The 22,523-nt window shown below is 39.9% G+C and overlaps 1 protein-coding gene and 1 non-coding gene across 2 annotated transcripts in view; both read left to right on the top strand.

Annotated features, from left to right (window-relative positions):
- Positions 1–22,523, top strand: part of LOC124777500 (nuclear protein localization protein 4 homolog) — a 244,756-nt gene that overhangs the window by 44,432 nt on the left and 177,801 nt on the right. Inside the window, exons 3-4 of the mRNA XM_047252942.1 lie at positions 12,637–12,995; positions 15,571–15,708. Of these exons, the coding sequence (XP_047108898.1) occupies positions 12,637–12,995; positions 15,571–15,708 (497 nt within the window). The remainder of the gene's footprint in view (positions 1–12,636; positions 12,996–15,570; positions 15,709–22,523) is intronic.
- Trnat-ugu lies at positions 50–123 on the top strand. Its single transcript has one exon. It is a non-coding gene; the product is annotated as a tRNA-Thr (tRNA).

The raw sequence follows: 22,523 nt of genomic DNA, 5'->3' as shown, positions 1-22,523 counted from the left end.
CGGGAAGCGTGCAAGGGATAAGTCCCTGCAGTCGTGCTATTCATCTGTGTCCTTGGTGGCTCAGATGGATAGAGCGCCTGCCATGTAAGCAGGAGATCCCGGGTTCGAGTCCCGGTCGGGGCACACATTTTCAGCTGTCCACATCGAGGTATATCAACAACACATGTCAGCAGCTGAGGTTGTCAGTTAGTCATCATTTATTCCAGGGAAAAGCTGCACGGTCATCAACAGTAACTGTTCTTTCGTGAACAAGTTACTGTCTTCGTAAACACAGACAATACCTGACAAAATATTTTGCTGAAATTTGTGTGTAGTTAAACCACTATCACATTTCCCCATTGCTGCTCTAAGTCCAACGTGAAGTTTCTGCTTCGTCTGAATCTTTACTTTTACTTTAACATTAAGCCTGACAGTTGTTTATGAATCTCTATAAATTCTTGTTTAGTAAGTTCTTTAATGTGCCTTATATCTGTATTAATTCTCTACATTGTAGTTGTTCAGTTACTTCAGTTTCAATAAATCACACTGTTTATCTATATCTGATTGTATTTCCCCTCTTAAATTTAGTATAAGGGATTGAAATTTTGATATTTTCTTATTTATTTCAATTTTTCCCTGTGGTAATCCCTGACATATTGTCCTAATTTACTAACTTGTTGGTATATTTTAGCATTTGTTTTATGTGGCTTGGCATTTGCTATAGCAGTTGTTTGAGAATTTATCTCAGCAAGAGGCTTTTCAAACCTAACCTCTTGAGCATCCATCTGTACATTTAATTCAGCATTTTTTGTACTAACTGTTCAATCTTAGTCTTTAGCTCCAATGTAGATTTTATAATTTTGTCAATCTTTCTAGTTAGTACTGGCATACACACAAATAATGTAAGAGGAAAGCCAAAAGGTTCCATTCAAAGGCCATATAGTCCAGAATCAGTATTCCCATCAAAGTTTCGAAGGTAGGAGACGAGGTACTGGCAGAAGTAAAGCTGTTAGGACGGGGTGTTACTCGTGCTTGGATAGCTCAGTTGGTAGAGCACTTGCCCGCGAAAGTTAAAGGTCCCGAGTTCGAGTCTCGGTCCGGCACACAGTTTTAATCTGCCAGGAAGTTTCAAAATGAGTTTTAGTCACATTTTTAGTCACTCCACCATACACAACATAGTGTGCAAAGAAACAGAACAGGGAGCAGTTATATAAGGTTCATGCTCAAGTACCCAGGTGTAGTGTTTAATATAAACAGTCTCAAATTGCGTTATCATTACACCAATATCATACCACAAACCTTCTAGTTACGTAAGGTTTTTCAGTTTTACCAGTATTGGTGCATAACTTCTGAAAATGGCATTTGTGGGTAATATGTACACTCTCAGTCATCACCTCCAGAACAGAAAAAGTTTAAGTAGCATGTTGGCAGCATGGTAATTAGTTTGTGTTTTCATTGACATAAGTTATTTTCCGTTTCTTTACATGATTGTATATTCAAACAATGGAAACTCTGGGCAGGAATATCAGTGATGTAGGAAAAGGTAGATTACTATTTACCATAGAGAAGACAGTTTAAGTTGCAGACAGACGCAGTTAAAAGACACTTACACAAAGCTCTAGACCACAGACTTCTTCAGCAAAAGAGAAACATACACCATTCATACACACAAGGAAGCACACCTCACGCACACATGGCCACTAACTCTGGCAGCTAGGGCCAGAATGCAACTATCACATAGGATGGAAGCAGCAATCTGGAGGGGGGAGGTAAAGGAAAGGGATAATAGTGTAAAGGGGGGGGGAGGAGGAACAAAGAGACTCAGTCAGGAGGCTGTGTGCTACGTAGGTGGGGAAAAAAGTAGTGGGGAAATATGGGCAGGTGTGTTGGCAGAGAGCAGCATTGCCCTCATTGCCTACTCATCACATTGATGCCACCTCCCCATGTGCCAACATCCCTCATGCCCATTGTCTTATCACTATTGAACACTATCAACACTATATTTCCCCATGTCCTTCAGACTCCAAACCCACTACCTCATTCCTGACACACCTTACTTACTTTATCCTAACCTACATCCACATCTCCTTTGAAGGGGAGACATACATACAGCCATGGGCACCCGCATGGCAACCTCCTATGCCAACCTGTTTATGAGCTATCTACACGAGACCTTCCTAGCCTCCCACAATGCCAAGTCCTACTCTGGTTCAGATTCATTGACAATATTATCATGATCTGGGCTCAGGGCAAAGACACCCCTACCTTCATCCCTTCAAAATCTCAACACCTTCTCTCCTGTCTGCTTCACCTGGTCCTCCTTAAACAGGCATGCCACCTTCCTAGACATTGACACGTCCTGTCTGACGGCTCCATCTGCACTTCTGTCCACATTAAACTCACCACCCACCCGCATTTTGACAGCCGTCATCCATTTCACAACAAAAAATCCCTCCCGTACAGCCTGGCCACTGGGGGGATTGCTTGTTTACACTGACAAGGACTCTTTTACTCAGTACGCTGAGGGTCTTACCAAAACCTTCACAGACAGGCACAATCCCCCAGGCCTAGTCCTCAAACAGATCTTCCCAGTCATTTCCCACACACCCCCAAGAAACAGCCGCAAAGAAGTGTGCTCCATTCATCATCCACTACCACCCTAGACTGGATCAGCTAAACCACATTCTTCTCCAGGGCTTTGATTACATATCATCATGCCCTGAAATGAGAGACATCCTACCTGAAATCCTTTCCACTCCTCCTAAGGTTGTACTCCATCATCCATCCAACCTCCTCCATCCCTGTGCCACTCACAATCCCAAACCCTTGCCACAAGAATAATATCACTGTGGAAGACCCAAGTGTTAGCCCTGCCCAGTCCACTCACCCAGCACTTCCTGTTCCAGTCCTATCACAGGTTTATCCCACCCACCAGGGGCTTGGCCACCTGTGAAAGCAGCTATGCCATTTACCACCTTTGCTGCAATCATTTCTCGTTCTTTTATATTGTCTTGACTACCAACCAACTGTCCACTGTGATGAATAGCCCTGCCAAACTGTGGCCAAGAGCAATGTAGACCACCCTATGGCACAACATGCTTGATTTCAATGACCCCTTTACTTCTCAGTCTTTCCCTCCACCACCAGCTTTTTTAAACTGCACAGATGGCAGTTTTCCTTACAACACATTCTCTGCTCCTGTAGTTATTCCATCCTCAACCTACAGTAACATACTGTCCCTGCAGCCTCCACTCAACGGTTTCCTCCCTCTCTGTCTTCTCCTCCCCATTCTTGTCTCCCACCGTCTTTATTAGCCACCCTCTGCCAATGCACCTGTCCATATTTCCCACTCCTCTCTCTTTTTTACCCCCTTTTTCCCCACCTACCTGCCACACAACCTCCTGACTCTGAGCCTCTTGACGTTCTAGTCCCTGCCTGCTCCACCAGACAACATTCCTGTCTTCCTCTAGCCGTACACTACTATCCCTTTCCCTTCCCTCCTCCCTCCCGGTTGCTGCTTCCATCCCTTGCAATAGTTGCATTCTTGCATGAGCTGCCGGAGTTGGTAGTCATGTGTGCATGAGGTGTGTTTGCGTGTGTGTATGAACGGTGTGTATTTCTCTTTTGCTGATGAAGGCTGTGGCCTAAACCTTTGTGTAAGTGTCTTTTAATTGGGTCTGTCTGCAACTTAATGTGTTTTCTTTACCATAAGTAGCAATACAAATTAATATGTTCAATGTAGAAATTATATGATTAACAACTGAAGACCTTGGTGCAAAAAGGGAATAGCTCCATTCTTATCAGTAAACCAATTTTTTAATGCTATGTAAAAGGAAAAAGTTATGCTTCTCGCTTTGGTGCGTATAAAGTAACCTTCAGACATTTACTCACCCTGTATAAATGATAGGATGAAATACTGTGTCTAGAATTTTTTAAATTAATTGTTTGTGCCTCCTTAAAAATGAGAGTTATCCTCTTCTTGCACCAATGTCTTCAATTATTAAACCAGTCAGAAGTGTCTCTACAAGTGATAGCTTATATACAAATTCTGTTCAGCAATTTACAGTAAGCAAAGAACTATCCTTTACCACAGCTCATCCAGAGTGACCCCCATTCAAATTATTTTAAATGTTCTGTGCAAGCAGCTGTCATTGTGTGTGTAATACAAATATTCTTTTGACATAAAATGCTGAAAGTGTAAACATCATGACTCAGTAATAAATTTTCATTTCAACAGCTCTGTGATCTCCTATAAATTATTCACACAAGTATTACAATTACACATCTTGCAGAATGCAGTGTAAGTGAAATTCATGTATACAAATGTGTCTCTCAACAAACCTCAACTCAAGTGTAAGTTTACAAGTACGAGGTGCTATCCAAAATTTTCGGCACTGGTGCTGCCATCTGCTGGAAACCTTACCTTTGGACTAATGGTCACCATCACCCTCAAAGTAGTTCCCACCTGCACGTACACACCGGTCCCAGTGCTTCTGCCATTGGTCAAATGTTTTCTGGAAGTCCTGTTCTTTGAGGGTGTTTATCACTGCCAGTGATGCTTCTTGAATCCTCTCTAGAGTGTCGAACCAACAACTTTTCAACTTGAGTTTATGTTTTGGGAATAGCACAAAGTCACAAGGTGCCAAATCTGGCGAGTACAGTGGGTTGTTTTTTGCCAAAAAGGTCCTGGTGAAGAAGTACGCGTGACAGGGCAAGTTGTCGTGATGCAGCAGCCAGTTCCCTTGATGCCAAAGTTCGGGCCGTCGTCGCCGCACATTTTCATGGAGCCGTTGCAAAACATCACAGTAATACACGGTATTCACTGTTTGGTTGGGTGGGACAAATTCTTTGCGCACAATTCTGTTGGTAGCAAAGTAAACTATGATCGTGGTCTTCACTTTGCTCTTCACCTGTCTCACTTTTTTGGGTCTTGGAGAGTCCAGGCTCTTCCAATGGAACGATTGTCACTTTGTCTCTGCGTCATAACCGTAAATCCAGCTCTCGTCGCCGGTGATAACCCGTGACAAGAAGGTTGGAGATTCACACAGAATTTGATACACACGCGCTGTTCTGTTCGCGGATCCATCATAAAATCGCCACACATCAAACACAGAGTATTATGGAAGTCACTGTGGACACGCAACACGTCCTCCCAGCTGAATGCCACTTCGCACACTGACTTATCAGATATGTAGCTCTCGCCACCTAGCTGTGCAAAGATCTACTACTACTACTACTTTCCAAATGGCAGCACCAGTACTGAAAATTTTGGATTCCACCTCGTATACCACTGAGGCCTTGTGGCTATTCCATAATAAAATGTAAAATGCAAATGTAACAAAATACTATAATACACAACAAAACTCTCTAATCATCTTGCTCTTTGATCGTTGATCTTACAATACCTGAACAGCAACAATTCATAAATACAAGAAAGTAAAAATGTGTGTGTGTGTGTGTGTGTTTTGTGAGTGAGTGACAAGAGTATTGGCTAAATGGCTGCACAAACTGCTGTGACTCACATTACTCAGACAACCTTTTCTGTGTATTACTCAATATGTCATTGAATAGATTCTGTGTATGCACCATAAAACATAGATAATTCATTTTTTATCAGTGAGATATTTTCAGTAACATAATAGGGTATATATATGTTCAGTATATATGTTCACTTTTAGTAGGGTGTGTAGCAGGAACAATGTAGAACTCATTAATGTGAGCATGTTTGAGACTCTGTTGACAAACCCTAATGACTTCTTCCTAACGGTATGTCAAGACACTCAGTAGCTTGATGGTAAGAACAGTAGTGTAAAGTAATATTCATCACAATCATAGTCTGTATCATTAACTCCATTTCCCCTCTACTAGTAGCATAGAATCAATAGTAATTCATGTGTGTGGCTTCTTTCTTAAGATTGCTTGTGCAACTGACTGATTTCAAATATGAAATTCTGTGTGCGTAGTTAAGTGTTCATTCCAAAATAACTCATCACAGTTTAGTTTTAAATCGTGTGTAAGTATAGGTTAGTGTGTACAGTCCACTCCTTCAACAAACTCTTCCAGTGCCAAACAAAATGCATCTCATACATGTAACGTAACCTGTGACATAACTTTCAGTATCTGGTTGTGTAGGTGATGAACTCACAGAACACAAATATGATGAAATTAATACAGAAAGAAAGTATTGTTTCAGTACACAGATTGAGACCCTTTGTAAGGTTAACATTTCTTGATCAAATATTAAATGCTCTGAATAACCGGACATCACCCATTGGTATTTTTTGTGATCTCTCAAAGGCCTTTGATTGTGTAAATCATGGAATTCTTTTAGGTAAGCTAAATCATTATGGTTTGAGGGAGGCAGTGCGCAAATGGTTTAATTCATACTTAACTGGAAGAATGCAGAAAGTTGAAATAAGTGGTTTATGTAATGTTAAAACAACAGCTGATTCATCAAACTGGGGGGCTATCAAGTACGGGGTCCCACAGGGTTCGGTCTTAAGTCTTTTACTGTTCTTGATATACATTAATGGCTTACCATTCCACATTGATGAAGATGCAAAGTTAGTTCTTTTTGCTGATGATACAAGTATAGTAATAACATCCAAAAACCAAGAACTAAGTGATTTCATTGTAAATGATGTTTTTTCACAAAATTATTAAGTGGTTCTCAGCAAACGGACTCTCTTTAAATTTTGATAAAACACAGTATATACAGTTCCGTACAGTAAATGGCACAACTCCAGTAATAAATATAGACTTTGAACAGAAGTCTGTAGCTAAGGTAGAAATTTCAAAATTTTTAGGTGTGTCCATTGATGAGAGGTTAAACTGGAAGCATCACATTGATGGTCTGCTGAAACGTCTGAGTTCAGCTATGTATGCTATTAGGGTTATTGCAAATTTTGGTGATAAGAATGTCAGTAAATTAGCTTACTATGCCTACTTTCATTCACTGCTTTCGTATGGCATCATATTCTGGGGTAATTCATCGTTGAGTAGAAAAGTATTCATTGCTCAAAAACGTGTAATCAGAATAATTGCTGGAGCCCACGGTCATCCTGCAGACGTCTATTTAAGGATCTAGGGATCCTCACAGTATATATATTCACTTATGAAATTTGTTGTTAATAATCCAACCCAGTTCAAAAGTAATAGCAGTGTGCATAGCTATAACACCAGGAGAAAGGATGATCTTCACTATGCAGGGTTAAATCTGATTTTGGCACAGAAAGGGGTAAATTATGCTGCCACAAAAGTCTTTGGTCACCTACCAAACAGCATCAAAAGCCTGACAGATAGCCAACCAACATTTAAAAATAAATTAAAAAAATTTCTAGGTGACAACTCCTTCTACTCATTGGTTGAATTTTTAGATATAAATTAAGGGAAAGGGGGGGGGGGGGGACTTGAACATTAGTGTCATGCAATATTTTCTGTAATGTAATATCTTGTACATACATCTTTTATGAACCTGACACGTTCCACATCATTACGAAGTGTCGTATTCATGATCTCTATGGAACAAGTATTAATCAAATCAAATCTAATCTAATCATTTGTCATTGAAAGACTTTTCTATGTGACTTCAACTTTTTCCTTCCAAATATGCAAAATGCCCGTAATTCCACAGTATTAGTATAAAGATAATTGACGTTCGCTAGTCAGACATCAGCAGTAAGGATAAAGTAAAAGAATGGTCTGAGAATAGCTGTACCATCAGAAGGCTAAATTAAAAAGCAAATTGTACAGGGCTGGGTCCGTAGAGATTTCCATACTCTTAATGTACAAAGAAAACATATTTCCTTAAGGGTGTAATGATGTTGTTATAAAATAAAAATCATTTATCACACTTTATGTATTCAGGAAATAGTATGTAAAAGACTTCTAACTTTTCTTTTTCACATCATATTACAACTTACTTTTAACCTGATATACGATCAGGGGAGCGGTGTACTGACCACATGCCCCTCCATATCCACATCCAGTGATGCTTGTAGGCTGAGGATGACACGGCGGCTAATTGGTACTGTTGGGCCTTCATAGCCTGTTCGGTTGGAGTTTAGTTTAGTTTAATTTAGTTTTATCCCTAAGCTTTAAGTTGTACTACATTCCTTAACCCAAATATTTTTCTTGTTTTAGGATAAACTAATTTGTAAGCTTTTGGATGAGGATTCGAAATCACTACAAATGGCCCAATGTAAATGTCAAATAACTTATTGGTTTTTTTACTAATTGCTCTAGATCTTTCACTAATCTTGACAAGAACTAGGTCCCCAATTCTGAATTGTGTCACTTTTACTTTTGTTTCATGTCTCTGTTTTCTTAAATTGCACTCTTGTTCGACAGTCATCCTAACAATTTCTTCCCTTTGTTTAGTACAACCCCTTTATGTGACCCCACCTCCCCCCAACTGTTTATTTTTTGTAATCTCCTCTGAACAGCTTCTCTTGTGATCAATGGATTATTGTACACAGCAGTCCCTTTCTGTGATCCCGCAGCAAATTTCCATTCGATGGGTTTTTTGTTCTCCTGAAACAAATGTGGGACCCATCTCGCACAGACTTTGCAATAACCAAGATATTCCAACATTGTTTCCAAGGCATTACAGCCATCATTCAGCTTTGCACACAATTCTCTATCGTTATCCACCAATCAGCATGGATGAGTTGATCCAGACACTCTTCATTGCGAGGGATGACAGCTGTGCAGGGTCGACTGGGCCTCTTGTGCAGAGCTGTTTCATCACCTTGAAAATGCCGTACCACCGCCTCATATTGCTCATGTCTGTGGTGTCATTTCCATACACCTTTAGCAAGCACCAATGGATTTTAATTGACACAATATCTTAAGCAGTGGTGAATTCAATCACACGCCGTGTCCATATCAAACTCCGTTTTGGGACACTCCTCCGCTGGTGTCAACTATCGCAGAACAACAGAACCACCTGCAAATGAAATAGGAAGGTTCAAGCATTAGCACTACACCAATGATATCTGGCTCGGACATCCAGAGTCCCCACAAAAAAATAGGAGGCATTACTTTTGGAATGACCCTCATATTTATATGCTCACTTCTTGTCATTCAATTATTTATTGGGTTTTCAAGGGTCACCTTATTATGTCACAATACATGTTTACTCAAAACAATTTATTTCTCTCAAATAATTCCACTTACTAATTGTTCTTACCACTGTTTTTAAGTTCTGACTTTCCTTCAGTAATACCCCTGCATCCTGCACTAGATTGCCATAATGTAGTGTTCTGGCTTGGTTTTGATGTGCCTGATTTAGTGGAGATTTAATATTATCCTGCTTTTATTGTTGTTTTGCTTTATGTGGCCGTTACCTTGCAAGTGGCAATAAAAGACTTCGTCTCCTCGTTAATCAGTTCTTGCTAGAAGGAAATGTAATACAATAACTATTACCTTCTGTGAGTAATTATGTGGCTGTCTTTCCTATATATACCTCATCAGTCTCAAAACTTTTGTAATTGATTTAATAAAAAGAGGGAGAAATGTTAAGATGGTGATTTTAATGCATCGGTGTTTGACAAAGTCTTCCCCAACCAGAGTGCAATGCGCAAAACATTCATGCAACCATATGAAAGTGTCAAAAAGTCTGTCTTTGGGACATTATTCAACTTGTGTGTCACATTCTCATCTTCTTCAGTCTTGCTGACTCATGAGAGACCCATTCTGTATCTCATCATTTTGTGCTACATTCTTATTGATAGCACCAAGTCACATCGTCTTTGATTCTTTTTACCAGAGAAGAGTTGTCGACGTTTTTCATTTCATTCGAGTTGTGGCAGCCATCCATACAGTGTTTTTTGTTTGGGAGTCAAGGTATGTGGGCAAACTTCACACACGCTGGGAGAATGTCTTGGACGCTTGGTTTCGAGATGCTTGGTTCGTTACTACATTGTGATTTGTGACACACTATGGCCACACCTTGACTACGCAACACTCCTTCTCACAGTTGGCTAGTCAAATGCACATAGTTTGTTTGCAGTTGTTATTTCAAGCTACCACCATAGTTAGTGCACTAACATTGCTTATAATGCAGAAATACAATCAGCCTCAGAACTTTTTGAACAGACTGTGTATTCCCTATATATTGTCCACAATCTGTATTCTGTATATATTGTCCACAATCAAGTACAATAATCTTCCAATAACAGCATACTTCCACTCAGAACATCCAACTCGAAACCAGTACATACAAGTTTTTACATAGGTCAAAAAATTTAGAATGACTGTTCGATCAAAAGTTCATTTGTTTGAGTCACATTACATCCTCTGTCATTGTTCCATGTTTTTATTCCAAGAACAACATGCTTCTCCAATACAGGCTGGTGATTCAGACTCCTCCTCTTGCAAAGTTACTGCAATCGCCATGCCGTCTTGTAGACACACATTGTCCCTTGGTATGGTTCCCCACATGTAGGTGCAGTTTCCCTTAGTACGGTTGTCCATATGCAGATAAAAAAATAAATGTGAAATAGTTATGCTGTCGTGTATAATAACTCATATATAGTTTTTTGTTTGCAGAGTATCATTTGTCTTCCAGAGTAATATGTAACACAACAAAGCCTGCTCACCTTAACCAGAGGGGCAGCTGACAGATGATGTAGCAATGCTGCAGTGTGTGACAGATGCTGCATTTTTGTTAAGATAATACTTGGTAGAGGAAACAGGAACTTTCAGTTCAAATGCCACACTTAGAGGAACTATGGTCTGAATTAGAACATACCTCGGATGACTGTGTACCAAATAATGTAGTAATAGCTTCTAAAAGTAGCATTAATAAAAATGTTGAGGAAACTGAGATTGTTTCACCATTATTTTAAAAGAGAAATTAGAGAAGATTATAGACAAAAAGTAATTGCAATTTTTGCATCTACAAAGAGTGCTGTGGCTTGTTGCAAAGTGCATAACACTATTAAAGAAAAATCATTGTTGTATGGCATATTTTCATAACTGCAGTGAAAAAGCTATGGCGCATTTCAGGGTTGTATTGTGGCAGATTTCATGTTGTCTCAAGTTCTGTTCTTCATTCATGTGGACTATAGGACAATATTGTTATTGCTGCAGTTTGCATAAGTTCTCTCTTTGCCTTGTATTAGAGCTTTACGCACAAAAGCTCCATCAGCAGTAGTAAATCTTTAAAACTCTTTTTGGAATTTTTTTCAGATGTGTTCACAGGAAATTTATTTTTTCCTGAAAATTCTTGCACGAAAACATCATGAATGTCTCACCATTCTGTTACTGATATAATTTGTATTAAAAAAATACGCATTAGTCTTTCTAGCCCCCAAAGAGTTCCGACTTGTATGTGTGGTTGGACAGGAATGTTACATATTTGTAGTTTTTAACTGAATGCCATGTGCTGATGTAAATGAACCTTCTGTAATGTCACACAGATCTTTACAAGTTTTGTGTGTATCAACTTTTCAGTTAGATGCTCCAGAGGGCTGGTATGTAGGATGAAAGCCACATATGGTTCTAGGATAAGTCAAACTCGCTCCTCTTACTGTTGGCAGGTTATATGCTATGTTGAACATTTGTGATCAGTTGTCCACTGCTCTTCTGTCATTCCACATGTGAAATCACTCATATATCCATTCTCTAGAGATCTCATAGTGTCTTGAGAGTGTCCCTGTTGACCTTTTTTTGTAGATTAAAGCTTAGGCAGTTGCGGGTTGAAACTTGTAGTCAGTCAATGAGTGGCTGAATAGGAAGAGAACTTCGTGCAGAGGAATCGGGGTTTGGGGTTTCACTCTTGCACACATATTTAACTCGTCACAATGATCTGTGCTAGGGGAACTCCCTGTATTCCCCTTTGTCCACTGCTCTTCTGTCACTCCACACAAGAAATCACTGTTGCCCATGAGCACTGTTTGTTTATCTGTGTTTAACAGGTACACCATTAATTGTAAGATCCTTTTAATGTGATGCATGTTCATTGTAATATCTTGGTACTCACCATTTCAGTAGTGTACAAAATGCCATGAAAGCCTTTAAATAGGTAAAGCAGTCATCAATCCAAAGATTATTTTGAACACCACAGTGATTTACTAGGTATGGTCCTGTTGGAGGTGGCATGATGTCTTTTTCCAACCCTTGAACTGACTAACCCAGCCAGATATATGGAGACCAACAATTTAATGTGGATTCCAAACCATGATGCAACACACCATTTTTCAGACCAACAAACATTGCCAGAGGTGAAAGAAGTGATAAGTGACAGATAAAAAATCCTAGGATTGACCAGTGTAGTCTAGCACTTTACCTCCAAACTACTGAAGTGAAGTGGTTTTATGTTGTACTAAATGCACAGAAATACTGCTTGGCTACTATGGGACAGTTCTCTCTCTCTCTCTCTCTCTCTCTCTCTCTCTCTCTCTCTGTGTGTGTGTGTGTGTGTGTGTGTGTGTGTGTGTGTGTGCAGTATTGTTCAGGGCATTCACATACAACATTTGTGTTTGTGTATCAAATAAATGTAATTATCATGTCGTGATCCTGCAGTTTAACATTAATTTTATAATTGACAAAGTGTTTTGAATGTTTAAGCACTTTTATGCCTTCACACATAATTTCATGCTTCTCTCTGAACAGAGTGCAAGTTGTTACAAACATAATATTCTTTTCTTTTAGGTGCATGATGCTTTTGGTTTGAGTGGATACACATTTGCTCTTTATCGTGAACGTGGGAGGAAGGATGAACTTATTTCTTCCCGTTCAAGAACCATTCGCTCAAGTGGATTGCGCCATGGTGATATGGTTTATATGTGTCCTCTTAATGGAGCACTGCTTTGGTCAGAGCCATCACCTGGCAGCAGCAACAGTATGGCCCACGATGAACCGATTGATGACTATCCTGAGAAATCTTCATCCACTCCCAGTCAGAATATTACACTCTTGACAACACCAGTGGTGCCACTGCAAGAAGATGAAGTTGATCAGCAGCTGTGGAAACTAGATGGGAAGGTGCAACGTAAACGGGATGATAAACTGTGAGTAGTGTGTAATGTTGACAGGTGCTTGAAAATTTTGAAACTTAGTTCAGTGATTAAATACATTTCTTATATAAGGCTGTGATATGATAGAGGATTCTAAAGGTGTGTTCATGGCGAATCACACATTATTCACAACATAGTTTACAGTTACTTCCAGGCTATAATTTTTTTCTCACAGAATCTTCTATCCTTTTTCATGATAGTACAGATTGAAAGAAACTGTTGTTCGTAGCCAGCTACTGTGGGCTCACAAATAGTTAGCAGAATTCTTACAAATCATTTTGCTGGCATTACAAGGGTTGCATTTTTAAATTCTTTTAAGATCTTTTAAGATGGCACTGCTGAGATGTGATGTTATTGTTGTTTTAAAATTTATCATTTTTTAAAACAATGGCAGCTCAGAAATTCGCCACATAGTTTGTTTGCAATGAGGGGGGAAAAACAGAGCTGTGAGAAAACGAAAATCTTACATGAAGCCCTTCATTGAGTAATTTTTATGATTTTTGTAAAGGCCAGCTGAATAGTGTAATCTCACATTGCTTTGTTCAATTTTTGGGAACCAATTGCCTTTAGAGAAGACTTTCTACAGTTGGTTTTTCAGAATTTTGTTGTGGTGCTTACATAGGTTATGAACTGTGTTCAGGTCGACCAAGATCAGTTGTTCCAAAAAACATTGTTGCATTCTGTAAGATAGAAGTGCGTTAAGCACATCAAAGACTGCATTGCATTTAATTTTACATAAAAATTTAGCTGTGAAAAAATCTGTTCCTGATGCATTATGCATAATGTGACTGGCGTCTGAGACGGGCTTGTTAACCAATGTAAGGAGTTGCTCAAAAAACTTGACATAGGAAATGCAAAAACCTTATAAAACTTTGTAACAAGGGTTGAATTGTTGATATATTTGTTTTAGCTGGAAACAAAGTATCAATCAACTATTCTGCATGTTTTCATCCACTGATGACGACAGTGTATATCACTTTGACTGTTTTACTGTTGAGCTATATTAAAACAGCACCATATGTCACTAAATGATTCTCATCACTGAAGACAACATATCAGACAATGTGAATACACAATGAGATATGTTTGCCACCATTGTGAATGGAGAGGCTGTTAGTGAACAATCACAAACCTGTTGTAAACACGAAGAATATTTTGGGACTCAGAGCATATGAGACCTATTTACAGAATTAGTTTTTCCAATTACAGATTTCTCTAGTAATGCAAAGTAATTTTTCAAGTAACTTGTGTTACGCAAACTGTCTCCTAAAGTTCAGTGTACTAATAAGAAGTTTAAATGTATTATTTTATGAGGATTATTTTCATAAATTAGTGACAACACATGCACCAGTATGCCAGTATATTTTTGATCTCTTAATGGCAAATGTACTGACTTTTAGATTATACAACATGTGAGAAGAAAATAGTAAAATGTTTTACAGGTGTCCTTTCGTATCAGTATTCTGACCCTTCAGAATTTGTCAACACTCTTACCTTTAAATAAAGAATCACTCACTATGCTTCTACTATTTACTGTTTTATGCTGTTTGAAATTAGTATAATTTCTTAAATGTATCTTTTCTGTAATTGCAACTGATGTTGAGTGAAAATTTGTCCACCATAAAGTCATCAGTTATTTATTCCTATTCTTAAGGGATTTGTCATTAGATGTATTGTGCACTATGAAATTTTGTAGGTTTTAATGTGTGCTGATCTTGTGCCATTCATGACCAGTGGGTTATTAATGCCCTTGCGCAGTTATAGTGTGCTTTTCATTTCGCTGCAATCTGTTCTGAAATCACAAAACAGCATTGAAAGTTGCATGTATGTGTGTTTGGGGAGGAGGATAATATGACTCTCTGTTGTCATTACTGGGTGTGGGGTCTGCCATTCGCATTGGAATTTGATGGCATTTTTATATTAGCTATATTTTCTTACATCATCTGATGCCTATGTTTTACAAAAAGTACTGTTCTAGACTAATGCCATCTCTTAAGACAAGAATATCTTTCACTTGGAGATTACTTTTGTTCATTATTTATTTCCAGTTTAGTTGCATATCTTGAACCCTTCATTTATTTTGTTCCATTAATTTTTTAGTTTCATTAAATTCTTAAGATTCATGAGTTCACTCATGAGCATAACACTCCACAATGGTAAATCATCATGAAATTTACTACTGAAGATGCTTGCTTTACATATTGGTGAGATAATGATCTTTCATTTTATATTTCTTGGGGTAATATTCAAGCTCATGCTTCTTTCTTTGATATACTTCGGTATCAGTGCTGATGTTTTTGTAAATCTTTTTGTTCTTTTCAGTTTCCCTTCAATTCATTAATGTCAGAAAGCTGACAACAGTAATTTGTCAATGATATTAACCTTAAGTGGTTGACTAAACTAACACACAACTGTCATTTTATAATAACCCATACTGAGGCCCTGAATATTATATTCAAGTACTTTGTTTGACAAGTGTTTCTGTTAAAATACATAAAATTGTTTTAAGGCATTTGTAACTAATAAAATATTAGATATGCTCTGATATTAAATTTATACATTTTTACAGTTGTCGCCATGGTCCAAAAGCTTGCTGTGTGCATTGCTCACCACTGGAACCATTTGATGAGGCTTATCTTAAAGAGCAGAATGTTAAACACATGTCATTTCATTCATATCTCAGAAAACTTACAGCAGGTGTTGACAGGTTAGTATTTAGAAATATAGCAAGTGCTATGTAATATCCTTTTTTGTTAATGACCACCTAGTCATTTATATCTGATTATACTGTTTTGTTTCATTTGTAATTTATTTGTTGGAGAAGAGAAGAATGTTAGAGAAAGAATACCAATAATTTCCTTAATATTACTTACTGTTAATATTGTCTTTTTCGGTGTAATGTCTCTCTGACACATGAAAGAGGGGCTGGAGATATCGAAACTTTTTTTTTTGTTGTTAATATTATATTGTGGTTTAGGACCGTGTGAGGTGACCCGGTCACATGCATCATTTTCACAATGCCTCATGCCCATTGGATAGGTTAAGTTGAAACACTGGATCTGGCCCTATAAGAGAGACGATATTTACTGTATTTTATGCAGAATGGATAACTAGATGGGCCCCTTTAGAATACTTGATGGGCTTGTTGAGGGAAGTTGCTGATGTCATGACCAGCGCCACATTTTCTGTTTCATCGTCACGTTTTACACCAAACCACAGTTTCCACAATGAAGGCAAACTTGTACTTTGGAGTACTATTCTAATCTGATTCTTTAATGAATGATTGTTTATGAAATACTAAGAATACAGTAAAATTAAGAATAATAAGAATCATGAAACATTTTTATGCCTTCTGGAAAAAAAACAACAACAAACACAATTTAGACTAAATTAATCAAATACTCGTTGGTACCAGCATGGGTTTGACAAAACTGTGGAGAGTTGCTCTTGGCATGAATATTACTATACTAGCCAACAGTGGGGCACCTACGCACTGAACAACTGCATAGAGATCAAGTATGGAGGAAAATCACAACACGCAACCAATGCGAGCAACTGACAACTGAGCACGCAGAACTGAAGCACTGCAAGATGTGAAGGTTCAGTCTGCAGGGCATTGAAATCAGCACTGGAACTCTCAGGCCAGGTATATTACTGCTGACACGTAAGGACCTAAAAGGTGGCTCTGCCCATGCCAAGCTTCGCAAGCCCTCTTTACTATTGCGCTGCAGTAAGAATGCCAGCTCTTCTGTATCCATCTCTATGTCCATTGGTAGGAATACTAAATCATTCCTCCTTGAAAAGGCCACATAGGGCTGAGAATGGCCCAGTTTGTACCTTTACGTCCGTTGCTAGGCCAAAGAGGGCACGAGATTCCTCACCAGGGGATTGAACACTGAAGCATTGGCAAGCAAGGGAAAGAGGGTACCAGTTCAAATTCCTTGGGCTCCACTGCAGCGGACATAGTACCTAGCTCCAGTGTCAGCCTATTCTGCGGCCGAAGGTAGGGCGCGGTCTTGAAATGTGCGATGGAGGTTGCAGTGGGTGAGCATGCTGCCGCTGTTGGGAGCCCCCCTACCTGAGCAGCGCCACAACCGAACCCATTGTCTGACTGTCTTGGAGATGACAGTGTTGAAGGCCAACTGGTTTCAGCCACTGCTGGTTTGCATGATGGATCAGCTGCTCCCATCCACTGTCCACAACTACTGCTGCTGACCCGGCACTACCAAGCCCGAATGATGGCCCCATGTGGAAAACATGGTGGGCCGCAATGCTCCAGACATGTGACTTACGGTGTAGAAATTCAAAGAACCCTGCAGCTGGGACCCATGCAAAGTTCGGCCCGACTACATGTATTAACTGGTGTTGTCCAGTACGTAGTCAGAAAACATGACTTGCACCATCGTGAGACGAGGCAGACACAGATTTGTTTCATTAAGGTTTTAAACACACACAGGAAGCATTCCACCTTTGAGTTAGATGCGGGATGAAATGGAACAATAGTAAGATGCCATATACCAGTGCGAATGCAAAAGTCTTCAGACTAGTGCAACACAAATTGCTGATCGTTATCGGATACCAGAGGTTGGTGGGGTGGGAAGGGGGGCTGGGGGGTTTGCAGCAGCCCAGCAGCCCTTGTTAGCAAAAATGACTAACAATGTGCGAGCAATCACCGTCAGTTTCATGACAAACAGCTTGACAACATATGGGGAAATTTGAAAATTTGACGATGCTTTGATCACCAACCACCGTGTGCCTTCCAAAAAAGAGGTCGCAAAGTCGACGTGCACCATGCCCAAAGGATGCTTCGAAACTGGCCAAGAAGAACAAATGACATGGCAGCACAACTTGGTTTTGTGTACAGGCAGTGCAAGCCCCCCAAGGTATTCAGAATCGCGATCAGTCATGACCAGTAGATGTGACGATGTGGCAAAGCCTTCGTATGAGTCATTCCACAGGGCAACACGTGCACCAGGTGGAGTATGTGAGGATGCTATCTGGATACTCAGTGCTGTCTTGATTCCGATGTGACAGGACCACATCAGTACCCTACTGGGATGCATCACATCCAGGGTTAAAGGATTACTAAGCATAAAAGAAGCTAAAAAGGAGCGGAACAAAAACAGTGCTTGAGGGCCTGAAAAGGTTGTTGACAATCCACAGATGAGACAAATTTGATACCCTTTTGGCAAAGCTAGTTTAGAGGAAGGACAGATGTTTATGGCCTGAGGAATGAACATAGCATAATACAAAACATTGCATAACAAGTACCTGAGCTCGCACAGATTTTTGGGTACTTGCAAGTAAACGATGTAGATACGAGACCATCTACGCTGAGAATGTGACCCAAAAAAAGGCAGCTTAGGGGAAAAGAACTAAATTGTTTTGGTGTGCAGGGCACATGTTATCTGATAGAGGCTGCCTTGGAAAGCAGCTGAAACACTGACAGTTTGTGTTCACAGATTATTGATACACATTCCTTTGAGGAGGAAAAAACATGACCATCCACGATATCAAGAGGAGAAGGAACTGTTCAAGTTCAGGGTGTTCCTCAAATGTGTTGGCAGTATTTCATCAAAATTAGAATCCTAAGGAAACATTATGTTAAAGTAATATATTGGCCACCTATGATCATAGACTTGTGTTCTTCTTGATTCGGTAAAGGATGATCTGAGGTTGGAGAGAGCTGGTATCTACAGAATATCTTGCTGGTGTGGCAAAGCCTACATTGCTCACTCACACTCACACACACACACACACACACACACAGACAGAGTATGTGAAAGGAGCATTGAACATGATTGCCACACCTACCTTTTGTAACTCAGTAAGTCAGCCTTAGACAAGCATTATGTCTCCATAGTAAATTCTATGGAATATTTTGCCTTGAAAATCTTGGCCCTGACGAGATCCTTTGCCGCGATTCAATTATTAATGGATCTGTGGAAATATGTGTGGCAGAAGATGATATTAATTGTGGTGGCGGCTTGCAGTTGGGAAAAGCATGGAACCCAGTGATTTGTTTAATATCTTCAGAAAGAAAACATTTTGTGCCTGATGATGGATGTAGCAACAATTAATTTGACAGCTGAATTTTAACTCCATGAGCCTGCGCTCCAACAGAAGGCGCGCAGGTAGTATTGCTGTTACACAAGTGCCTGCACACCATAGATGAAGCAATATTTGCATTGGGCACTAAATTTGACAGAGGATGCTTATGCAGCAGCTCCTACTGCTGCGCATGTGTCTCTACACCAGAGTTTAGTACGAGGGCTATCCACAAAGTACATTGTGTTTTGGAATTAAAAATAAATAAAGTGTTGGAAATTTTTTTTTATTATATACAGATGAAAGCCACACTTAAATACTACTTTTCTACATAGTTGCCATTTAAATTAAGGCACTTATCGTAGCGATGGACGAGCTTGGAAATTCCTTCATCGTAAAATTCGGCCGCCTACGCCTTCAACCACGTGGTTACCTCTTCTTGAAGCTGTGCGTTGTCATCAAAACGCTGCATAGCCAACCACTTCTTCATTGCTGGGAATAAGTGGAAGTCGCTCGCTGCCAGGTCGGGACTGTACGGCGGATGAGGAAACAACTCCCACTTAAAAGATTCGAGAACTTCACGAGTGGCATTTGCCGTGTGGGCCCGGGCGTTGTCGTGAATCAGCAAGATCTTTGAGCCCAACTTTCCCCTGCGCTTGTTTTGTATTGCTCTTCTGAGGTTGTGCAGAGTTTGGCAATACCTTTGAGAGTTTATTGTAGTGCCTCTTTCCAGGAAATCCACAAAAATCACACCTTTTCTGTCCCAAAAGAGGTAACCACGTGGTTGAAGGCGCAGGCGGCCGAATTTTACGACGAAGGAATTTCCAAGCTCGTCCATCGCTATGATAAGTGCATTAATTTAAATGGCAACTATGTAGAAAAGTACTATTTAAGTGTGGCTTTCATTTGTATATAATAAAAAAAATTTTCAATACTTTATTTATTTTTAATTCCAAAACGTAATGTACTTTGTGGATAGCCCTCTTATAAAGTTAGCTGATAAACTAGCAAATGCCTGTATAAAACACTCACCTTAAGATGGCTGAATGGCTGTCAGCCACAATATCATGGCAAGATGTTGACATTATCTGGCTGCCATTCCAAAACTTCATGGAATACATTTTCTCTGTTTGCAACAGAGGCCATTTTCGAGAAGGTGTTGGAAAACTGCCTGCAGATTTGTTAAATGATGCTCTGTCTTGTAGTCCATGACTCAGATGTTATTGGAGTTGTCATGGAGTTTATGCAACAAGGGATTTCCTGAATCAGGGCCAGCAATTAGACTGATAAAGCCCAAAGGGAGTGTTGAGCACTAAGAAACTCTGAGAAGCAGTGTCCAGCAGGAACTGCAGGTATGCTTCACATAAGTCAGTGCATGAAAAATGCTGGCCACCTGAAAACTCCATCAATAGTTCCTCCAGCCGCAGAATTATATAATGGGAGGGGGGGGGGGGGGGGAGACAATGCAGAGGTGCACAGTGCTATTTGGCTTCTGAGTCACCATTAAAGGGGTGGCCTACCGACTCGACAAAATAAGAGAAACTATGGTGAGTTCCTGCCTACACTGCATCTTGACCTTGACCTCGTTGTGCATGGCTAAGGGGATGGGTGGGAGTAACAAAATTTAAGTATTACTGACAGCTGAAGAGATATGTGTACCTTGAAATTTTCTGCCTGACCCAACATATTCTCAAACAGCTGGTTGTATGACCATAGTGAGGAGCCCAAATCTTGAAAGGCGACCGATTGACATACTACATGTACTATCTGGAAACCAAAGGTAGAAAAGGCATCTAACCCAAAAATATATTGTACCAGTGGGGAATTTACCACTAACAACAAAGTTCTCTGTATGAATTCTTGTAATTTGCAGAGACGGTGAATTGCCCCCTCAAAGGAATACACTGTTTACTATAAGATACAACTTGATGTAGTGCCCATTGCAACGCAGTCCAGCCAAAGAGTCTGTCCAGTGGCAGCAAAAGAGCGTGCATGCATCTAAGTCAGTTAGGCTGACCTTGACTCTTATCAAGTCACCCATCCACCTTCGACAGTTGAATATGCTGGGGCAGTGCTTGCAAGCTGTCCAAGACAGCCTCTTAATAAGGAACCCCTTGATTGCAAGTTCGCAAAGGGCCAGTGATGTTTACAACATTCGACATGCCACATATTGTCCACCAAGCAACCACATTATTGGCTGCTAATGGCAACAGGTGGTGGGACTGGAGATATCCAATGGTGAGCACAGCATAATACTGTGGAGCATAGTTGAACAGCTTAGTTGATGAGGAAATCACAACAGGGCTACAATAATAATGATGATTATACCAAGCAGAGCAATGGCAACAATAAGCAATGCAAACGTTCCATTATATTGACAACAACAGTTGTCGAAGTTAACATTTCATCAAAAAGGAACCCAAGGAATTATCAGGGTGAGAAAGATGTGGCAGATGAAATATTAGCATTTCTACAAGATGAGTCAATGGAATGTGTGGTGTTGTGTTGTGTATGTTTGACTGTGTGGCAATGTACATGAAGAGTATTATAGTGATGATGATAAATGATTAACAAGTGAAAGTGATATTGAAACAGGTGTTGAGCCATGTTAGTCATCATCATTGTCAGACAGGGAGCCACAAATGCCGTCTCCAGTGAAACATAGTAAAGAAAAATCATTGTCCGAGGTGTAGATACTAAATATAATTACTTACCTACGTGGAATTCCTTCCACTACATAGTAGAGAGAGAGAGAGAGAGAGAGAGAGAGAGAGAGAGAGAGAGAGACAGACCTCAAGTAAGTAGTCTGCTGCAATATGACCAGGTAGTGCATAAGAAAAACTATGGATTTTCTGAGGAGGACAGGGCACACTTGTTACAAAAACTGATGTTTGTGCATTTCAAGGATGTTCGATACAATTTATAGGATATGCATGATAGTGATTTACTGCGTTATGCACAACAAATTCCTCATGACAGAGATTAGTAATTTGTAGGGAAGCATTGGATGGTTGCATAACTTCAGATAGTACTACAGAATTGGAAGATATAACAAAATGAAATTTCAAACAAAGCATCAACTTGACGAAGCACTGTAAACTGCAGAAGTGGTCCGAAAAGTGGTAGGTGAGATAGGCGAACTTATCCCATCATTCACTAAGGAATTTGTTTTCAGCAATTTGGGCATGCCTCACTTGGATGGAAGGGAGAACCCACTTGTGGCAAATGCAGTAAGGCTGCCCATGGAGGAGTCAGATGTCCATCTCCTCCAAAGTGTGTGAATTACTCTGGGGCTCACCCTATCTGTAGTAGGGACTGCTGTGTCTTCCTTAAAGAACGGAAGATAGAGGTGATTAAAACCACAAGACAGGTCCTCTATGGTCAGGCCAAGAAGACTTAACAGCCTACACTTCCTCCCAAACTATTGGAAAAGTGTGTTGTTGCTAACATTGTGGAGATTCCTTACCCCCCCCC

This window comes from Schistocerca piceifrons, chromosome 2 (assembly GCF_021461385.2).
Source record: "Schistocerca piceifrons isolate TAMUIC-IGC-003096 chromosome 2, iqSchPice1.1, whole genome shotgun sequence".
Lineage (NCBI taxonomy): Eukaryota > Metazoa > Arthropoda > Insecta > Orthoptera > Acrididae > Schistocerca > Schistocerca piceifrons.
The sequence above is the reverse complement of the archived record's forward strand: the minus strand, read 5'-3'. Positions and strand labels throughout refer to the sequence as shown.